The following is a 19414-nucleotide window of genomic DNA, read 5'->3' as shown; positions in this document are numbered from 1 at the left end:
TTAAATCTTCATTACAACGGGTATGATGCAGTCCATTCTAGCTTCGCTCTCTCCTCGCCCGTCTTTCATTCTCGATCCACTGTGATACCTCATCGACTGCCTCGCGCGGTCGACTTTTGTACGTCATGAGGTATCCCTGGAGGCTCGCCATCGATAACTCCCGTTCAGGGATCGCGTCTGCAAAACGTGCTGCGAGCGCGAGCACTTCTCTACGCGGAAGGAGATGACTTGGTATCAGGGAGTTGATAGGCTTTGACAGCGATGGGGAATACGGCGGCGAGGGTGTAGGCGGAGATGAGAGGAGCGGTTCGAGTTCTGAGGTCTTCTCATCGTCGGCTTCATCGCTGCCCACGCTGCTCCGTCTCGAGTCGTAGCCTTCGTCGACCTTAACCACCTCGGGCTCGTCCGCGCCAGAGGGCATGTAGAAGCACTTGTAGAGGTTCTCCGCCTGGTATCGACTTGCTAGCCTGAACTCAATGTGGAGGTCCATCCGCCCTGGACGGCAGAGCGCAGGATCCAGGGCCTTGTAGTTGTTCGTCGTCGCAAACAGGATACGGCCCTCCTGCGCACCGATACCGTCCAGCGCGTTGAGGAGGCCCGAAAGGGTGATGCGAGAGCCGGTGTCCATTCCCTGCGCCTGTGCTTGCTCGCGCGGGCTCTTTGGCGCGTCCTCGGCGTCGCCGTCCTCCCCCGGTCGCTTGATGTCCAGCGGGAGGTCGCGCTTGATTCCTGCGGTGAACGCCGCGTCGATGTCCTCCATGAGTGCGATGCAGCGGCGGGGCATGTTCGAGATGAGTTCGTTCAGCGCGCTGTCGTCCAACCCGATCCGACTGAGCGTCACGATGTAGACGTTCAGCCCGAGCTCTCCTGCGATGCTCTGGATCATGGACGTCTTCCCCGAACCGGGCGCACCGTACTGGTGGTCGACGTGTTAGTGAACGGTACGTCATACGGGTCCAGCTATAGACGTACGAGGAGGTAGCCGCGACGGAAGGGGATTCCCCTGTCAGAATACCATCTGCGGCTGCCGAGGAAATCGCGTGCGTCATTGAGGAGCAGCTCCTTGATTCCCGGATCGAGGATGATCGAGCTGAGAGGTCGCTTAGGGCGTGATGCCATGAAGTTCCAGTCTCCATGTCTGCAATCGCGGCCGCACTATCAGTCTTCCTGGTCAGATACAAATATCCGCATTAAAACATACATGTCTGCGGCGTGAATCGAGATGAGTTTCGTCTGGGCAGCTTTGAACGCTTCGCGTGCCTCGTCGAGTATGCTCTGAAGTATGGCTCGGTTCCGCGAGAGTATCCTACACGCATTGATCAATATGTCGTTCTGACAACGCTGCTCGTTGTTGTTGTCGACTCACTGTATCCGCAAAGTCTCCTTGCTAGACCACTGATTCTCCGACCTCTCTTCCCTCGAGACGGTCACGTAGTGGCCCCTGTACCAGATGTTGTACGTGCTCTCGAGTGACGGAAGATAAGAGACCTGGCCCAGTGAAGAGCTGCTATCCTCATCCTCATCCGCATCCAGCCCGAACGAGCGTGTTGAGACTGCGATCGTTCGTGCTTCGTTCCAGATTGGGTTGCGGGAGAGCCAGTAGAGCATCCATCCTGATGAGCATAGTCCGCGTCATCATCGGGTGGAGCATGATCAGAGGGCAGCACTCACTGTAGCTTTCGTCATTGGCGTCGAATGTCGCGGTGATCCAGAGTGCTTGCGTTAGTCGCTCCCACCAAGTAGACAGGTGGCGGCGGCACGTCTCGAGCGCCCCACCGACAACGAAGAGTTGAACCAGTCCGCCAGCGCAGAGATCGAGAACAGTGTTGACACGAGAGAGTGGAAGTCCCCCGGAAGGGGCGTAGAAGTGCTTGACGCAACGGAAGCTGTTGCGTTAGTGGCGTTCATGGTCGTGGTGTAGCTTGGTACAAAGGATTTAAAGTCGGGGAAGTGCGACAGACGAGTCTGGAGAAGGGAGTGCGCAACGGGCGGAGAGGCCTGTCTTGCTTGCAGCACAACAGGCGTACATGCCCTTCTTTATATGCCAGGACGTATCGCCTTTCACAAGTGGCGCACGCGAACACAATCATGTTGAGTTTCCGTGCCGCGGCGCGGATTTGTCGCGAATGACTCGGTATGGTGCACTGCGGAGTGCCAACGGACAACCCTGCGGTGCATGAGGTGGGCATGCAGTGCGGCTCATTGGACAACTCCGCCTTTCTTACTGTCGGCAAGCGTCGGTATCATTAGCCTGCCGATGGAAGAGTCGAAATTGTGACTCGCCTAGTGGGGTAGAAAACGTTTTCTTCTGAGTCCATGCCTGCGATGCATTATTGCGAGTCATTTGCATGGCAGAGCTACCGCCGGGTGGCGGCAGCCTGGATGTGACTCCCCGAACAGCCGTCGCGCGTGTGAAAAGACTTCTCGTTCCTTTGCTGTGAATCGAGTGATCAGCGTGCCATGACTGGAAATTCAGAATCCTGTAATCTTTGCGGTCCGGTGCGTCCGGAGCTGAGACGAGGGCGCAGCTGGCTTCGAACATGAAATGAAGGGACAATTTAAAGTTGTCGCTCGGCGCTGTATGCTGTACATACATACTCGATCAGGAAAGCCCGAGGGAAGCCCGTGAGGTACTACTACAGCTTCATACGACGTTTCCGACGTTGAACGTTGAACGTTGAACTATGAACAAGGCCCGACGGCCTGAATCAAACATCGTATCCCAACAGACATTCCAGACGCGCAACACTGGTCTGGAGAAAGTTTTCAGCGTTGTTACATTCCACCGCCAGCCACCTACTGAGTGCCCTACTGCAGCCGGACTTCGTACTTCAGACAATTTGTCCTGTACAATCGAAGCACAGTCTCGTCAGAGATAAACATTGAACACCATCGGATGAGAGCAAAAATGAAACCTACTTCAGTCGTCTATCTCCACCCATCTCCCATCCTCCTCCATCCTCACATCGAAAGTCCACTTCTGCTTGTTCATCCACTGATCCTGCAGGAACGCATCCCACCACTTGATGTGCATATCTCCAGCGACGTCGCACCGGTATCCCGCTACTCGAGGATCCGGTCCTAGGTATTCATGTCTGCAATGACGGCACACACAAACAGTAACCACAGATCGTCCGACACCATGCCAATGCTCCGAAACACGGAATATAACATACCTTCTCTTCAATACGCTGTCTGGTGTCACGAAGTTGACCCAGTTCTTCCCCTCTTCGTTCTCCTTGCCTGCTTCCTTCCCGAGCTCCTCTGAGTAATAACGATGAACAAATTGGTTTAGATCCTGTCCGGCGCGAACTACTCGGACGTCGATGCCGTCCTTCCCGAGGTATGTGCGTGGTAGATGCACCCGCGTGCGCTCGTCGACAATCCGCTTTTCTAGCGGCCAGCGGTGTATTTGCCAAGCGGAGACACGTCGGATAGCCGTAATGGTTTTGAGTGCGTCCTTGCGGGCTTTCTCGCTCGCGACGGGACGCTTGTGTGCAGGCTTTGATGGCGGGAGAACCGCTTCCTGTGGTTCCTGTTTTGGAGCAGTCATAGCGTCGAAAGGTGGAGGGCGCAAGTTGAACCCAAGCAAGCTGAAGTGGAAGGCGATGGCGAAAATGGCGAAAATTGTGTTTCCAAGAAAGGCAACACCTGAGCCATATTCGGCACAACACTCAGCTGATCAGCCGCCGGTGATTGCCGAGACTCTATCAAGTAAGCGCCCACTGTCTTCGTGGTCACTTACATACCTTGACCTGTACGATGTACGAGCTTGATCAGGACGAGTTTCCGTTCAATTTTCATAGACACAAAGCCCACGGAGCACCCGAGTCCATAATGTTTTTAGATATCACTCCAAATAGGTAAGTCCCTCGGCCCTTTCCTTTCCTCCACAAGCCTATCATCAGGCGTTAACGTGAACAACCTCACGAAGTTCGTCTGTAGGCTGCTATTTTCCCTCTCTAGCTCGACATAGAAGAAACGGCGCAAAGAGCTGAAAGTCTTCAGAATCTTCTTCGCCCAGGGACGGACAGAAGCCAGCCGATTGCAGCTGGTAGCGGCGGCGTTGTTGTCATCGTCTTGTAAGAGATACATGCGGTCGTTATACACCGCAGACCAAACGAACGTCTCCAGCGCAACGTTGTCCCTACCCGTCTGCATGAGACCATTATCTGAGCACGGCAGGAACTGTGGAGAGCATTAGTAAAAACGAAATAAATGCGGTGGCATGGGAAGTGGGTGCATACGCTGGCATCATTGCCGTCTTCTACCTCGAGATACCTCAAATTTGGCATGAGCCCGCAATTGATCGTATTCGACAACAGGGACCAAACGGGAGTTCGGACCTCTAAGGACGATCGTTTGCACTTGAGGCTGATCAGCTGGTGCCGTACCACTCGAAGAAACTCGTTGAGATCCCGCTCATCCCATCCATAAAGAGTGAGATCGAGATGCGTAATTGCGTGAGGGGCGCAGATGCTGTGCGCAAAGAGCTCTTGATACGTCTGCACGTATTTGAGGCATGGGAGGGCATCTTGTGGTATCTTCCAGGCAGGTGTGCTGAGACCTTGTATGTACAGTGATTCCAAGGCGGTCTGCCGTCGGAGGAAGTGAACAAAGTCACCATCATAGGTGACCCAGCCTTCGAACGACTTGAGTTTGAACGTGCACTGTGCAAGCGCACGAAGTACGGTGGTAAAGATCGCGGGCCTCTCGTGGTTTGCAAGAAGGTTGAGCTCCAAGTGCTCGAGCTTTGTGAGCATGAGGAGTATCTCGATCACCAGCGGAATCACGGGAGTCATGCGCCCATTGTCGTTAACCTTGAATACGTTGACGAGGGATGCCCGTCTGGAGGCCTTCGTAAGAGCCCGGTGCAGACCGCGAACGTGCGGAACGCGCCCCACGTATACTTCTCGATACAAGAGACGCTCGGCTTCGAGCTGAAGAGTGCGACACACACGACTTGCATCAGCAAGCGTGCGGGGAGAGTCGACCTGTTTGAGGATGAGTAGGATCAGCTCAAGTGGGAGCTTCAATGAGTACGCCGCTGCATCGCTCTGCTCCGGATCCGCAGACCGCGCCGTTCGCACGCGCTTGATTCGCTTGGCCTTGGGCTACACGTCGACGTACTGTAGTCATATGAAAAGAATGACCTGAATGCTGACTTGCCTGGACAGGTGCCTCCGAAGCCGGCTGGGTCGCTCGGGGCCGGAGAACCCTCTGCGAAGGGGCCATGATTTGGTTCCGGACACCTTGCGCACTGTACTTGTCTAGTCAATATAGACCCAAATCTCGCTACGGCAGAGAGCCGCACCTGACTACAGCAAGCTAGAAAGGGAGCACGTCGGGGCTCCGTTCCTATGCGTTAATTCCGCAGTTTCGACTGCTGAAAGGTGCGATGATAACGCTCGAATTTGGGACGTCAGTGCTAGACGGAGTTGACACGCGTGAGTTTAAGACAAACGACTGTAGTGTGCATACTTACCTGGGCCTGATCATGCATCCGTGTAATGGTGGCAAGTTCTGTAATATGGAACGGTCGCAAGCAGCAACATAAGGATAGGCGCGCGGCCTGGACAAGCATGTGACTTCGCGAACTCAGAGTCTCAGCTGTCGAAGACGACGGTACTGCAACGGTACCGTGTCACTTCACTAACAGGCTATCCGTGCAGTTTCATAAAATTGTATTCTGCAAGCGAGTCAACCGTTTCGAGCGTGCAGCACCAGTGCTTACCAGAACTGACGGGACCAGAACGACACTTGCCAAATCCGTTCAACGTTTCCGAAGCGGAAGCGCCGTCCAAAAGCGGAACTACCCTTTAACTTACTACTGCCGGGTAAAGAAGATACGAACCTCTGCGGATACCAGTGACCACACTATCTAACAGAGTCCGAAACTCTGGGAACGATGTTCCCGACAAGCACGCAACAGTCTGGCCAGCACTGCCGCTATGAACGTGGTAACTAGCATTTCATTTCAACATGGTGCGTCTTGTATCTCTCCAACGAACACGCCATGAAGTGTATAACAAGGTCGATCCAGGCTACGCGTTATGGCTTGAGATTACTAGTAGTCCGGAATAGGGAGCATCCTTGTGTCTCCCGCGCGATCACAACATAAGGTCTCCATGGGACACGTAAGGATATATCCCGTCAACTTCTTCGTCTCCTCCTTATCTCTCACATCCCTCATCACGGTCCACTGCCAGAAACGCGACAATGCTTCTCAACATGCAACAACCCCCACGTACCCCTTGGACCTCGGTGAGTATCATACTGCCTTTGGAATTCTTGTCGCTTACGCATGATGCGCTGTACGAATAGATCGCTAGTACGGCGGGCTCTACGGTCCGTAACAACATTGAATTCACGTAAGTCGACGCAAGTCAGTCTACTTCTCCTGGCAAGCTGATTAATTTAGCAGGTGCACCAGGTGAGCTAATCGTCCTGTACCATTATCATGCGCTCACGGACGACGAAATACATTCGCAGAAACACAATACCACAGAAGCGTGGCTGGACACGTTACACGGGATCCCGGACAGCGCTGTGGTAGTTCACAAGCTCCCAGCGGAGCTCCTCCAGGCGATTTTCAAACTCTCCTTGTCGAGACGCTACAGTGCAGAATTTGTAGGCCAAGATCCCTTACCATGGGAGTTCCCCATGGCTGGACACGTCCAGGCTACGCTTACCTCAGTATGCAAACGCTGGCGCGCAGTCGCCTTGAACACGCCCACCCTGTGGACCGACATTAGTCCTGGCTGGATTGACCGTCGCGATGCTTCGAGAGGACGGCACTCATGTTCCTCGAGCGCGCTCGCTATCTACCCTTCAACTTCGTCGTTGATAACCGAGCAAAGGCAGGGGGCTTGGAAAGCTTCTTCCGCAAGATGGGTCCTCAGCTCACGTCACGACTTCGTTCCATCTACTGCCGACCTCTCTGCGACCCCGTCCACGAGACTTTCGATTTTCCGGCTCCGCTCCTTGAGTCCCTGTCATTGCAAGAAGAGAGAGCACTAGTGCTCCGCAAGATCGAGACGCCTCTCTTTCAGGGACACGCGCCACGTTTACGGTACCTGTCGCTCACGGGCATGATCTGGGTGCCCCAAAACCGACTCTCTTCCTTGACTCACCTCCACCTCCGCGTATGCGGCTTTGTGTTGAATCCTGAAAGTGATTTAATGGTGTTCCTGCAGTCGAGTCCAGAGCTGACGGACCTCGTGCTGTCGATGATGACGTTCGTCGGGCCGATCGCGGACGCGCCGTATGTCAACCTGCGAAAACTGCGTCGCCTCACCATCGACACGACGCTACGCAAAGACATCCGCACCTTCATGGCGTCCGTATCGCTCGCCGAGGGCACGTCCGTCCTCTTCCAGCACTGCGAGCTCCTGGAGGACGAGCTGACGTCGTGTCCGGGTCTGCAGCTGTACGTCGCCGGGCGGGCCTGGACGAGGATGTCCATCAAGTTCGAGCCGACGGAGAGCCTCTGCTCCGTCATCGCGGCCGATGCTATTGGCGGTCTGTCAGGCGACTTCGCGGTGGCCATAGAACATCGCGATACCATCGATATAACGAGCGCGAACGGCGCTGGGTCCGGCCGCCCATCGTACCATTCCTGGGAGTGCGCGAGTGCTGGATCATGGAGGACTACGACCCCGACGCTATGTGCACCTTCTCCGCTGCGGGGTTGCGCGACATGCTGGGCGGCCTGAGCGAGTTGGAAACGCTGGTCGTATGCGCATGGAACTCTGCGGTTGTCTTGGACACGCTGTCCTTCCCGACCCAGCGCGACGCCGACGCAAGAGTAGACCTGATCTGTCCCAGGCTCAGCACGCTCACCATCCTTGCTAGGAATACGCGGGATCTCGACCAGGCGATGGGCACACCCGTTCTCCGGGAGCCAGTACCAGAGCGACGCCGTTGCGAGCGTGTCGTCGTCGGTTACCTGCCAGGCTTCCACGGATCGCGTGCGCGCCACTCCCCCCTGGACGAGTTCTTCAACAGCGCGGTCGAGTATGCCGAATTGACGGTGTACCCGGCGATGGAGCTCCCCGAGGTATGTACCACCGAGGCACATACTTTCTGGCCGAAATGGAAACCACATACCGATGGCCTCGGTCGGATGGTGCGTATCAGGTCCCTCGGAAAGCGTGTGTTGTATCTTTAGACTACGTCTGAGTGTGGTGTACATAGGTGCACCGAGGTTTGCATGGAGAACTTGGCCATGGACACGTACTACGATGACTGTAACATCACAGCACCGGACTGAAACTCGGACGTGGTGCATGTATCTCGGTGGCAGTCTCCGGTCGTCAACCCGGCCAACTGTTCTATGTGCCCGCGGCCGGTGGCTGAGTGACCGCTGACCTACTATCCTCATCATCCTCCCATCTGTCAAATCACAGATGGGCCCGTAAAGGACTCCTACAGACGGCCAACATCCGATATCCATGCGACCATAGACGGTCTTGCGGACATCCCAGGTCGGAGAGGTGAGCCCGTTGGCCGGAATTGCGCATTGAGCAACAGGTGACCTCGCGCACGTATGATCGGTTCACGGCAGGGGACTCCCTAGTCTCCTACAGTCTTGCTACTGCCTCGACAAGCTCAGGTGAGTGGTCAGGCCTGTGCCTGAGCAAACGGAGACTCAGCAGGGCTTCATGATTGTGATTTTATGGCAGACAAGGGATCATGCACTGACGGAAGAGGGGGTGAAACCTCAAAGAATTGTTCAATCTATTCATCTACGGCTTCGGATGGCAAGCCGTTCCGCAGTAGGCATACTTGTCGAAGGAAAAAATCAACTCCCGACGGGCTCGCTCCATCCATGCATCCATCGAAAACCCTGGCGCGCGCGCCACCCAAGTCGGTATCCTAAACGTAGACGTGGATTCTCGGGATTCGCTCCAGAGTGACGTTTCGGGTTCAGTGTCGTGGAAGACGATATCCAGTACTTCTTCGAGGCCCCGTCCTTCTTCCGATGATGCCATGTCGTCCGCCTTCGATACCGATACATTCAAGGTCCACGAGCACTCCGACTCTCGAGTCTAAGTACGTCGGTCAGCGCTTCAGCCGTGTGGTGAAGCAACCTGTTAGGTGACTTACATTCCACCCGGTCCGGTCATACCTCTCAGGTGCGAATTCACTGTAGTAGGGAAACACAGCACTCCCGGTGGCGTCATGAGCCACGGAGTAGAGAATGCCGTACATGACTGTGAAGTCGGACGCCGTGTCAACACAAGGAGCAACCCTGATGGTTAGGCGGCGAAGCCGTTTACTGTGAAACACCGCCAGGAAGAGGTACGCCGCTGTATCAGTGCAATCAAATCGTGAGTGCTTCCAGTATTTTGCAATGTTCCCAGTCCCAAAGCTCACCTAGCTGGTCAAGGGGCAAGTCCTCGTAGATCACGAACCCCAGATGAGTTATCGACTCTAGGTTCGCGACAAACATCGCGTAGTCCCGATATCGGAAGCCACCAAAACCGGAGACGGGAGCAGCGTGGATACCGAGTCCAAAGGAGACGAGTTGCTGCTTAAAACTCCAACTTGGCGTCGTCGTGACACACGCTAAGATGTCGTACATGTCAAGACAATCCAGATCGAGGAACCATGCCTGAGTAGGGTGGCGGCCGACTGGTGATACCCGGTCCATCACACCTTCTGGTGCTACAGGCGGCACATGGTAACATTGTTTACTCACCACCGAGATGCTGCCAGAACTGACGGCACACAGTTGAGGTAGATTTCGGATGATCCGGACGAACATCCCGCTCGATGGTAGCTCGACGTTGTGGAGGTGGAGATTGCGGATTGCTCCCATTGCAGGCATCAATGACACCCATCTCAGGCTGTCCACTGTCATTGGGTTCAACTCTCCTCCAATCGGCGTGACTCGTCCAGCTCCCCATACAGCATCGGATATGCGCGAGCTGCCATGTCTACCTCCGTATTTGGAGAGCATCTCGGCGAGTGTCTCAAGGCGATGGACTGGCAACGATCCAACCAAGCGGACGTTACAACAATCTGGCAGCGGAAGATTGGCTGGTGCGAAGCCTCCTGGGCCAGTACCAGAGGCGACGTGCAGATCCAGCACCCTAAACAAATTCTCCAGCTTGCCCTGGCGACTCGGAGATGATGAGCGGGATCCGTGGCTGTTCTGCTGTGAAGTTGTCGACGCGAAACGAACGTCGCGGCAGGTAACGGTGTGCAATTGGACTAGAGCGCACAGTACGCCAGCGAGAAACGTGGGCGATGGGAGTGTAACATGGATGAGGTCTAGTCGGACGACTGCCGATGTGAATAGACCCTGAAACAACTTCCGTTCATCCTCCACCTTCCATGAGTTGTTCGTTAGGCACAAGTGACCGAGTTGATGAAGCCTGTGGAGCTGCGTGGTCAAAGCCTCGAGTCGTGCCGGCGATCCTTTCAGATCGACGGTGATCTTATGAACTTCAGGGGTAAATCCTGCAGCTGCTAAAGACGACAGAGCGGCCTCCATGTCGGTTCGGCAATCCAAACGAAGTTCCCGACGTGGATACGGTTTTTCTCCAGCACGCCCTTCTGACGGAGGCGTAGGATTGGGCAATGCGGCGTGATTATCCTGTCTGTCCACTGAGACGCCGTAGCAAGTGACGTATCGCAGGTGCGTTAGGGCAGATACCACATTGGTAAACATTGTGGTCGATGGAAGTGCGACATCGACAAGGTGCAGACCGCGGATCGTTGTGAACGTGGATAAACATGAGAGAAGCTTTGGTGCGTCTATGGATCGAGTCTTCAATACACCGTTGGACATGCGAAGATCTTCGAGTCGAGGCAAATAGCCGGAAAGCATCGCAGCAAAGGTCCCGAGATGCGTCAGCGAGCCAGAATGGGCATCCCCTCGGATATGCACCTCCCGGGCTAGCAACTTGCGGTTTCGAGCAATACTTGAGAGACGTACGACCTCTCTCTGCGTGTGTAGCTCGACGCACATGCCTCGCCCATGAGGAAGGTACTTTTGCACAAGACTACGCCATCCTTTGCAGACGGCAGCAACGACCAATAGTGCTGCCCAGTCGTCGTGTAGATGATCTACTATCATGGATGCCAACTCGGGGGGCAATGGTTGAGCACGTATTCTCGCCATGTTCGCTAGGGGGGTTCCCTATATGACAATGTGGATTAGCACGGTTGCGCATCTTGGCATAGCAGAGGTCGTTTTCGCTGCGAGTAGTACTTACCAGAGCTCTCCCGTTCAAGTTCCCTCTTCACGTACAAGTTTCTCTCCTTACGACTCCCGATACTACTCGCCGCAAGCCAGGCTACTCTGCCCCTCAGGCTCAGAGCTGTCTACGAATTACGTAGTGTGTATGACGCGTGTATATCGACGATGGGCCACTGCCGAGAGCACTGATGTGAACCGAAGGGTAGCAACTTGTTTGGAAGTAGACGAGAGATACTCAATACCTCGGCTCAGGCTGTAACGCGGTACTGCCACGTACAGCCTCAGTGACACAGCTTCCAGACAAGGTGTCCAGATTCGGGAGTCATGCCTACGTATGATGACGATTCATAGACTCCTATCTTCAGCACGACTGGTCGGCGCTACTGACCTGCACCAAGGTCTGTTGAGCATCATTTCCGTGCCAAAGTGTACCTACCTCAGTGTTTGAACGGTACGGAGGAAACGGTCGACGCACGTCGAGCTCGACGCCTCTTTGCGTCAGAGTCCCGATTATGTACATGCACAGTTTGATTTTCTCCAAATTTTCTCTTTCTCGTTCAAATCAGCGTCCAAAATCGGAAGATGATTCAACGGATGGCTGCGTCGCCGCCCTCCCTTTGTACAATACTTTCCTTTTCCGGTATCATACCTTCCCAATCCGTCACGCATCACGCGTCGTCTCGGATCAATCCGATCTCGCAGGATTCGCCACGACCGTTGCTGGCCAATTGCAAGCTGTGGCAACAGAAATGGATAAACGCAATAAACGTTTGATCGAGCAACAGCCTCAACGGAGCGAACACGAGTCTCTCAAACCCACCATGGAAGCCTCCACCGAAAGCAGTGGCCCGGGGGTCCCCGCGGACCTCGCCGCACGTCTGAAGACATCCAAATTGAGCAGAATGCGACAGAGGCTGAGGAACTCGCTGCGACATATAACAGACACGAATGGCAGGGGCCCTAGCCTCCCCTTCGGTTTGATACCAGTGGTTCGTCACCGCCGGGACTCTTTGTAAGTACTTCATTGCACCGAGTGAGATTGTACTGATGCTGACTCGATTGACCAACACTTTCGCCCAGAGATGGAGAAATCGCGAAGCCTCACGCAGACGCCGCGAAGACTGCTCCAGCGGTCCAGCTGCCGATTGAGCTGTGGTGGATGATCATAGACTACCTGAGTCAGCACGACTGGTCCGCGCTTCTAGCCTGCACCGCCGTCTGCCAAGCGTGGCATGTTCGTGCCCAACTGTATTTGCCTCAAGGTGACGGACACGCCGTAGGTCTTCCCAGTCGGCGAGAAGTGATCCTTCTTTCGCGTTTCTCTCGCGTTCGCGCATTGCGTACGAAGGCGGTCCATGTCTACGGCGATCCCCACTCCAGATCGCTTGCGCATTTCGGGACGTTCGCGGCGATGCTATCAGGCAAGCTTCGTCAGCTCGAAGAGCTCCATATCGTCGACGGTATATGGAAGGTTGCGGCACTGAACATAATCATACTCTGTCGACGTCTCCCCACATTCACAGCAATCCACCGCCTGCGCCTCCGCAACGTAACCTTGCCGTCGACGACCGCCTTCGCCCATTTTATCTGTGCTCTGCCCGGCTTGCGCACCCTCGAATGCGTTAATGTCACGGTGTCGACTACGCCGAAACAACGCTATGGCGATTCGGCCGCGTTACGAATCCTGCGAGATCCTCCGTTCGAACTGAAGAAGCTCATTCTTGATTGTCCGGACGGAGACGCCATTGTCGACCTCTTTGCGATGGCGGGTCTTGCACGAAAAAGCCGCTCTGTGTGGTTGAGTGTGTACTCTGTCCCCCACCACGACCGGAATCCTGATACCGGGCTCACGAACTATGAGAAGTTCGTCGCCAGCCTGCCACCCTCACTCAGCCAGTTAACCATCATATTCCACGGCTCCGACCTATCCCAAGGAGGACTAGGTGAGTAACAGAGCGCTACGACCAGACTCCTATGTTCTCATTGCACCGCAGTGTCATTCCTCTCTACTGCGCTGCAACACTGCGGGAACCTCAAGAACCTGCTCATCAAGATTGCGCCTCATGTTATGGATCCAGCAGACGAAGTCGAAACTTTGTGTGCCATCCCGTTCTTAATAGCTGGCACGGTAGACAAGATGTGGATTACCGTTGAAACGAATTCTCCCAGTGATGATCCGGGCGGTGAGCCATCTCGTTTTCACCGTGAGCAATTTACTGAGGGTAGCCTACGTCATCTGTAGACGAATCGCAGGCGGCGGAAGAAGTTGTATGGGCGCGGATTATACCTCAAGCCTCCAATGATCCTCCGAGACTTATCATCCATGTTAGCATACCATCGTGGGCGGCGTGCAAGCCCGGCTTCCAAAAGGACATCTGGGTGGAACGAATCAAACACTACGCAATCGAGAGAGACAGCGATCGCATGTGCGTATCCTCCGGCCCTTGCTGTTTCGCCGGTTATCGACTGACACGTTGGCCTCTGCAGCATCAAGGCCACGTCAGCGTCAGCGTGGGTGCGGTTTGCCGGTCCCCCAGGTCGTCCCCGCCCCTACTTTGTCGCGACATACAGCCCTGCCGCCCTCATCTTCCCCGCGACGTTCGCGCTGCGCTGGCTGGTCGACCCCGCGAGACTGATGAGCTGGCGGCGCACGTGCATACTCTCATGCACAGAACCGGTACGTTTCCTCCCTTACCCTTCGCTAGTCCAGAATGGACGGCCGACCTGTGGACGCAGGTATCGCGGAACATTGACACTGAACGTAAATTTACCTGGTTCCGCTGGTATCACCTCAAGGGAACCCATACGGTCATCTGGGCCGTGGAGAAGGAGCGCGGACAGATCGAATAGAGGTGAAGTGCGTTGTAGAAACGGAGTTATATATTGGTACAGCATCCGCTGATCATGACAACGTCATGACGGGAGTAAGTACTCAGCAGCTACGAATGATTGCGCTGAGGTGAGATGCATCGGAAGACGTACATCATGTATTCAGGGTGACCCCAGTAAGTCGCAGAAAGTGGGATTTACGACCAAGTTCAATGCCGATGTTGGGAGCAAGCACGCGTTTGGTCGAGGCAAGTACTGATTTGGAGGTTGCGCCACTCTGGGAGGTGCGATAGTCGATGGTCAGCCCGGTGGTACCCGGCTCACGCTAGTGCTGTTTTATAGCCTCAGTTGCTACATAGCAACTTCATCAGGCGACAAGTGCGTAGCTGCTAGTTTACAGCAAGGAAGCATTGGTGATATCAAGCTTCTCCTCATGGCCTTCGAGCGATATCTCGCCCACCGTCAGCTGCCCTGCCACCTCCTGCTGCCCCTCGTTCGCCGACGGCCGCACAATCTTCGCGAAGTAGGATTCGAGCTCTCCATACCCGGTCGCCCCCAGCGGGGCCACGGTCCCGACTATGCCGTCCGGGCGAACGACGACCACGCCACCCTCCGCCGCATCTACCGCATACTTCGCATACGCATCCCCGGTCAGGTCATAAGCCGAAGTGCCCAGTGGCTGCTCGCCCAGCGTCTCAGCGGACTGTAGTGCACCCTCCCCGCGCGGGATCGTCAGGAACGCGAACACGGGCGCGCGTGTGTGCGTGAATGCGTCTGGCGCGTCCAGCGCCTGCCTGAGCGCGAAGTATTTGCCCGCGCACGCCGCGTTCAGCGCCGCGCCCGCAGGTGTCGCCTCCAGTGCGCCGGCAAAGACGAGGATCCAAAACCGCCCAGAGTACGGCATCAGCTCGTAGAGCCGTCGCGGGAACGCGGCGCCCGGGAGGACGAGCGCGACGTCTGGCGCACGACGACCCAGGAGCGCAGCCGCAGGCGTCGCGCTCGCGCCGGTGCGGCGGTTCAGCACGTTCTCCGTGTACGAGATGCCGAGGCCGACGGTGAAGGACGCGTTGGTGGTGAAGACCTCGTCGAGGTACGAGTTGACGTCCGCGTCGGGCGGCGCGTGGATGTGGCTGGGGATCTTGCCAGAGATGAGCGATGCGATGTCGCGATCTAGCTGTATTAGGTACTGTGCGGAGGCGCGGCGCTCGGCGTCGTACGTGTCGAGCACGCTCTCGTGCAGCCACCCCTTGAGCACCCCGGCGAGCTTCCAGGCGAGGTTGGTCGCGTCGTGAATGCCTGTGTTCATGCCCTAGAAGACAGTGTTTCATCGTGGGAAGAATCAGCTCCGGAGCGCATTACAGTGAGGGCGCCCTGACCTGTGCTGCACCGGAGGAGTGCGTGTGTGCCGCGTCGCCCGATAGAAGGACTGGCCCGTCTTTGAACGTCTCCGCGACGCGCTGCCCGATCGCGTACACCGTCCACCAGTCCAGCTCGACAAAGTCCAGAGTGAACGGGCGGACGGCTTTCTTGGCCTCTGCCATGATGACTTCAGCGGTCGGTGACTCCCCGTCCTGACCAAATAGATGTTGTGGGCAGACAAAGCCGATCCGAGTGCGCCCGTTATCCGTCGGGGTCCAGAGAACGTTGCCATGCTCGATGGATTCGATCGCGACGCCGCCTCTCCTGCTATGCGGCATGTCCGTGCGCACAACAGCGTCCATGCGCACCCAACGATGGTCTGAGTTTGTACCAGGAAACGGGATCCGGCAAATGGAACGGACGGTGGAGCGTCCCCCGTCAGCTCCTACCAAGTATTTGCTATTGAGTGGTTGTTATTTCGGAAGTGCGCGTTACACTCAGTGTGGACTAACCAGCGAACTTGGTAAGTTCTTTGGTCCTCTTGTATTGTCGCAAGTACGGGGTACGGTGCGGTTGGATCAATAGAGTACTCGATGAGTTTCGCGGGAGCTCGGAGGGCGTTGGGATCGATGGATTGTATGGCCTCCCTTAAGGCAGCCTCGAGGTACTTTTGCCTGATACTGAAGCTGTTGGGGAGTTGAGAGGCGGCTATGATGATGATAAGAGGGGGGAAATCATACCTGAAATCGAAGAAGGTGTTGCCGACAATGGCGTCGCGCACGAAGGACCATCCTCGCGCCGGTACTTCCCTGCCATCTTTGAAGGTGATCGAGCCTCTGTGAACGGCGCCGGTGAAACAAGGAACGACCTGCAAGCGAAGAGAGCATATACCTGATCATGAATCCTATATCTGCAATCCGAGCGTACATTCCAATCAGGTCAAGGAGCTCGACGGAGCGAGCGTAGAGCATGCATGCCCTTCCATACGAGGCCTGTGCCGCTTTATCGTACTGTTCTAAATCATGGTAAACTCAGCTTCTGCTCGGGGACATGCACAAGCAACCAACAAACCTACTGCAAGGGCAACAACCCCAGTCTTGAGTAGCATATACGTTGCTACGAGGGCTGTGGGGCCGCCACCGACGACTAGGACATCTACTGAACGGGCTGAAGCGTTTGGAGAGGACTGCATGTTTGCTCAGACGATGAAGTAGATAGACAGCGCTCGGTCGTGGTACATGCGAGCCCGATTGCGGGATGTGAACGTTGAGGAAGAGGTGGACATCCAGACAAGCATCCAGATACCGTAAGCTGCGCCCTTCGCGGACAAGAATCCGGACGCGGGGGATCGCAAGTACTGCAGGCCATGCGCGCCGTGCGAGAAGCTTGACCGCGGTGACGTTGAAGGATGTGCCGTCGGGGACCCCGGGCACTCTTATACATGGACTTCGCTGAGATAGCTGAGATCTAGATCCCGCGCGCTGCGTCGCGGATGCTTTTTTGTCAGCCTCGCGGCGTTTTCTCGATTCGTCCCTATTCGCCCGCCAACCGTACTAATACTAATACACCGTGCGCGATCGTAAGGTACTCGGCAGGGTAGGTACGAACTTAGGGTGCCTCCAATTCAGCGATCTTGCCGTAATACTTAGCATCTCGCGGTTTTGCATCGCGGTGTCTCGCAAGCTGCTTGATCAGCCTCAAGCAGCCTTCACCAATATAAAACATGTCGCTAGACCGTGGGTCCCTTGTCGGGACTTGAAGGCAACATCCCCACATATATCTACCGTTCTTGATGAATCGTTGTATGTCTCTTGTCTTCTTCCCTAGACGAGGCTGTTTGGATAACACAGGAATGGCTGAGAAGCTGAACGTTGGATGATCCGGGTCTTTACTCCTACAACACCAATGCGAGACCCAAGTCCACGAGAACCAGGGGATACTGGCCTCCTGAGGTACATTCTCGCGCTCCGCATATCACGATGTTGGAACATAAGTATCAATTTTCAGAAACGAGCAGAGTGGCAGAGAGTACACATATCAAACCATACATCCGGCCTCGAGATGATCGGACGGCTACCAACTTGCAAAGTCCAAGAACGCTCAGCCACCACCCCAGCTTGGGCTCAATGTGCGGCCCACGAGAACGACCGCTTGGAGGGCTGCGACTCCCCGAGCGCGTCCATCTCCAAGCTGCTTTCCACGTCCTGCTAGAGAGAAAACACACTGCGTAAGAACTCGCATGCTGCACAGCGATCAATCGATTGCCACCCACCTGCCTCACGGAAACGGAGATCGGCTGCGTAGCGAATTGCAGGCCGGAGACACTCGGCATGGGAACGCGCTTCCGCAGAGAGTCTCGTGCGTTCAGCCTAGACGGCTTACGGTGAGCCGGGACGCGTGGGGCGGCGGCGCGCGAGGAGCAGTGCGGACTCACGACATGAGCATGGAGTTTGAGTAGACTGAGGGCGCGGACGATGTCAGCGCGGTTCTTTCTGCATTCGACGCGCGTGCTTACGCTTGGCGTAGAACATGAGGATGGCAATCCAGATGTCTTGGCGGAATAGTGCGAATGAGTACCGAAGAGAGGGACACGTACAGGAGACTTACCGTCTTGAGGCCGGGTCAGGTTCTAGGGCGAGCGAGATCAGAGCCGACGAGTGTCAGTAGTAGCAAGGAAAGGATCAGCTTACGAGGGATAGCATCAGTATTTCGCAGATACTGTTCCAAGTATGAGTATGACAGCTGGTATTCCTGCGTCGCGCTTACCTAGTCACTAATCCGGTCTCTTTCATAGTGCGTCCCATGCAGTCAGACAGGAGGAAGGCTGTTTATCAAGGCGGACCCACCAATCGTCCACGTCATAACCTTGTCGATCAATGCGCTGGTCCTGAGAGGGCAAGAGTCAGTGTTGGCGGGGAGAACGCTAGCAGGTAAATGTGCTCGCACGAGTGTTCTTTGTCCTTCTTACGCCACAGCCAAAAGCAGAGGGAGCAAGTGTTGAGGACGTCGATGAACATGGCGAGCGAGAGGGAGAAGGTGATCGTCCAGCCGTACCGGCTCTCATAGCGACCGACGGTCTTCGATTTGATGTCGAGTATGCATATGGTGAGCGTGATTGCGACGCGGCATACACACCCTACCCAGGACACGATGCTGGTCTCTAGGCGGCGGGAAATAACGTAGACGCGCCAGGCGAAGAATGACTGGCAAAAATCAGATGCGACACGGCAAGCCACACGGCGAGACTTACTTGTACTAGACCACTGACAATGCCGCCGATCGCAAATGTGACGTCCATTGGCCATGGTAGGTTCTGCAGGGTATCGATGTCGCCAAAATGGGTGATAGTCAAGGAGTACAGGTACATGCACGTCAGCACGGTGAGCAGGGTCTCGAGTAGCCTGGGTCGTCCGTTAGTCGTCACTTCTAGACATGCCGCCAGAGTACTCACCATACTACGCCAACCTGTTCACACAGAATGAGATCGCGGAAAACATGGATGCGACGAAAATCTTACCAGCGACTTGAGCCAGAGTGGATCTTGATGATTTGACCGACTGTATATGTAGGCCTGCACCGTCGCAATGCCGTACAGGAATGTCGATATCACGATGCCAACCTCGACGGCGCCAGCGGTGAGGTCAATTGAAGCCATGGCCACCAGGGTAAAGTTCGCGGTCGGTGCGTGGCTGAGGCACTATATACAAGACGCGCAGGTGACGGACACTTTTGATGCACACCGTGCAAATGGAGGCACACAAAACTTAGACTCGAGTGAGAGAGTTGGCGCAGGTACGGAATGGAGTAAGCGATAGCAGGCGCGCTACCTTACGATGTTGATTGGAGACTGGATTTCATCGTTCACGTTCAATCATGAGGAGAATGCGGAGAAATTATGCGATCCCAGGCATGCTTCGTCTTCGTGGTAGGAAGGCTGCACCCATCAGTGGGCAGCAACAGACCAACACTGGCAGCGCGCAGTACATCTACATTAGTGTTCAGATACATACGATACGT

General features: G+C 55.5%; 9 protein-coding genes across 9 annotated transcripts; 3 read left to right on the top strand and 6 right to left on the bottom strand.

The window, feature by feature from the left end:
- Nucleotides 1-37: 37 nt before the first annotated feature.
- B0H18DRAFT_1086815 (P-loop containing nucleoside triphosphate hydrolase protein) lies at nt 38-1908 on the bottom strand (the record flags this gene model as incomplete). The annotated part of the gene is made up of 6 exons (XM_048032095.1): nt 38-916; nt 973-1138; nt 1202-1306; nt 1367-1613; nt 1672-1729; nt 1777-1908. 6 exons carry the CDS (start codon nt 1906-1908, stop codon nt 38-40), a joined length of 1587 nt encoding a protein of 528 aa, XP_047889093.1.
- Nucleotides 1909-2583: 675 nt separating this feature from the next.
- On the bottom strand, nt 2584-3678 carry B0H18DRAFT_1030335 (uncharacterized protein). Its single transcript, XM_048030027.1, has 4 exons — nt 3177-3678; nt 2920-3095; nt 2801-2850; nt 2584-2753 (listed from the first exon to the last, which is right to left on the bottom strand). Exons 1-2 carry the CDS (start codon nt 3551-3553, stop codon nt 2921-2923), a joined length of 552 nt encoding a protein of 183 aa, XP_047889092.1. The 5' UTR covers nt 3554-3678; the 3' UTR covers nt 2584-2753; nt 2801-2850; nt 2920.
- Nucleotides 3679-3776: 98 nt separating this feature from the next.
- On the bottom strand, nt 3777-5540 carry B0H18DRAFT_1030329 (uncharacterized protein; the record flags this gene model as incomplete). Its single annotated transcript, XM_048030026.1, has 4 exons — nt 5486-5540; nt 5315-5428; nt 5170-5260; nt 3777-5114 (listed from the first exon to the last, which is right to left on the bottom strand). Coding segments are annotated over exons 3-4 (980 nt in total), but the record flags the coding sequence as incomplete, so codon positions are not given.
- A 669-nt stretch (nt 5541-6209) lies between these two features.
- Nucleotides 6210-8301, top strand: B0H18DRAFT_1030315 (uncharacterized protein). Its single transcript, XM_048030025.1, has 5 exons — nt 6210-6264; nt 6325-6408; nt 6454-6740; nt 6791-7541; nt 7580-8301. Exons 3-5 carry the CDS (start codon nt 6664-6666, stop codon nt 8168-8170), a joined length of 1419 nt encoding a protein of 472 aa, XP_047889090.1. The 5' UTR covers nt 6210-6264; nt 6325-6408; nt 6454-6663; the 3' UTR covers nt 8171-8301.
- Nucleotides 8302-9378: 1077 nt separating this feature from the next.
- B0H18DRAFT_1030309 (uncharacterized protein) lies at nt 9379-10978 on the bottom strand (the record flags this gene model as incomplete). The annotated part of the gene is made up of 3 exons (XM_048030024.1): nt 9379-9698; nt 9735-10764; nt 10789-10978. Coding segments are annotated over 3 exons (1540 nt in total), but the record flags the coding sequence as incomplete, so codon positions are not given.
- Nucleotides 10979-11127: 149 nt separating this feature from the next.
- On the top strand, nt 11128-11665 carry B0H18DRAFT_1030307 (uncharacterized protein; the record flags this gene model as incomplete). The annotated part of the gene is made up of 3 exons (XM_048030023.1): nt 11128-11394; nt 11452-11537; nt 11646-11665. Coding segments are annotated over 2 exons (284 nt in total), but the record flags the coding sequence as incomplete, so codon positions are not given.
- Nucleotides 11666-12236: 571 nt separating this feature from the next.
- Nucleotides 12237-13631, top strand: B0H18DRAFT_663490 (uncharacterized protein). The gene is made up of 4 exons (XM_048039026.1): nt 12237-13011; nt 13074-13152; nt 13204-13392; nt 13452-13631. The coding sequence occupies exons 1-3, from the start codon at nt 12369-12371 to the stop codon at nt 13361-13363; spliced, it is 882 nt and encodes a 293-aa protein (XP_047889087.1). The 5' UTR covers nt 12237-12368; the 3' UTR covers nt 13364-13392; nt 13452-13631.
- Nucleotides 13632-14271: 640 nt separating this feature from the next.
- B0H18DRAFT_663436 (FAD binding domain-containing protein) lies at nt 14272-16791 on the bottom strand. The gene is made up of 6 exons (XM_048039025.1): nt 16469-16791; nt 16289-16412; nt 16138-16233; nt 15910-16083; nt 15415-15856; nt 14272-15347 (listed from the first exon to the last, which is right to left on the bottom strand). The coding sequence occupies exons 1-6, from the start codon at nt 16587-16589 to the stop codon at nt 14433-14435; spliced, it is 1872 nt and encodes a 623-aa protein (XP_047889086.1). The 5' UTR covers nt 16590-16791; the 3' UTR covers nt 14272-14432.
- Nucleotides 16792-18205: 1414 nt separating this feature from the next.
- B0H18DRAFT_882644 (uncharacterized protein) lies at nt 18206-19052 on the bottom strand (the record flags this gene model as incomplete). The annotated part of the gene is made up of 4 exons (XM_048040920.1): nt 18206-18284; nt 18344-18600; nt 18648-18798; nt 18904-19052. 4 exons carry the CDS (start codon nt 19050-19052, stop codon nt 18206-18208), a joined length of 636 nt encoding a protein of 211 aa, XP_047889085.1.
- Nucleotides 19053-19414: the final 362 nt, after the last annotated feature.

Source organism: Fomitopsis serialis (genome assembly GCF_022376445.1).
Source record: "Fomitopsis serialis strain Sig1Antser10 chromosome Unknown B0H18scaffold_86, whole genome shotgun sequence".
Lineage (NCBI taxonomy): Eukaryota > Fungi > Basidiomycota > Agaricomycetes > Polyporales > Fomitopsidaceae > Fomitopsis > Fomitopsis serialis.
Note: the sequence above shows the minus strand (reverse complement) of the source record. Positions and strands in the feature narration are given on the sequence as shown.

Coding starts and splice junctions, on each gene's coding strand:
- B0H18DRAFT_1030335 (XM_048030027.1), bottom strand. CDS start 3,553: ATGACTGCTCCAAAACAGGAACCACAGGAAGCGGTTCTCCCGCCATCA. Junction 3,096..3,176: donor GACAGCGTATTGAAGAGAAG/GTATGTTATATT, acceptor CCGTCATTGCAG/ACATGAATACCTAGGACCGG.
- B0H18DRAFT_1030315 (XM_048030025.1), top strand. CDS start 6,664: ATGGCTGGACACGTCCAGGCTACGCTTACCTCAGTATGCAAACGCTGG. Junction 6,741..6,790: donor GCCTTGAACACGCCCACCCT/GTGGACCGACAT, acceptor ATGCTTCGAGAG/GACGGCACTCATGTTCCTCG. Junction 7,542..7,579: donor GTCTGTCAGGCGACTTCGCG/GTGGCCATAGAA, acceptor CGATATAACGAG/CGCGAACGGCGCTGGGTCCG.
- B0H18DRAFT_663490 (XM_048039026.1), top strand. CDS start 12,369: ATGATCATAGACTACCTGAGTCAGCACGACTGGTCCGCGCTTCTAGCC. Junction 13,012..13,073: donor AAGCCGCTCTGTGTGGTTGA/GTGTGTACTCTG, acceptor AACTATGAGAAG/TTCGTCGCCAGCCTGCCACC. Junction 13,153..13,203: donor CCTATCCCAAGGAGGACTAG/GTGAGTAACAGA, acceptor ATTGCACCGCAG/TGTCATTCCTCTCTACTGCG.
- B0H18DRAFT_663436 (XM_048039025.1), bottom strand. CDS start 16,589: ATGCAGTCCTCTCCAAACGCTTCAGCCCGTTCAGTAGATGTCCTAGTC. Junction 16,234..16,288: donor GATATAGGATTCATGATCAG/GTATATGCTCTC, acceptor CGCCGTTCACAG/AGGCTCGATCACCTTCAAAG. Junction 15,857..15,909: donor AGAACTTACCAAGTTCGCTG/GTTAGTCCACAC, acceptor ACCACTCAATAG/CAAATACTTGGTAGGAGCTG.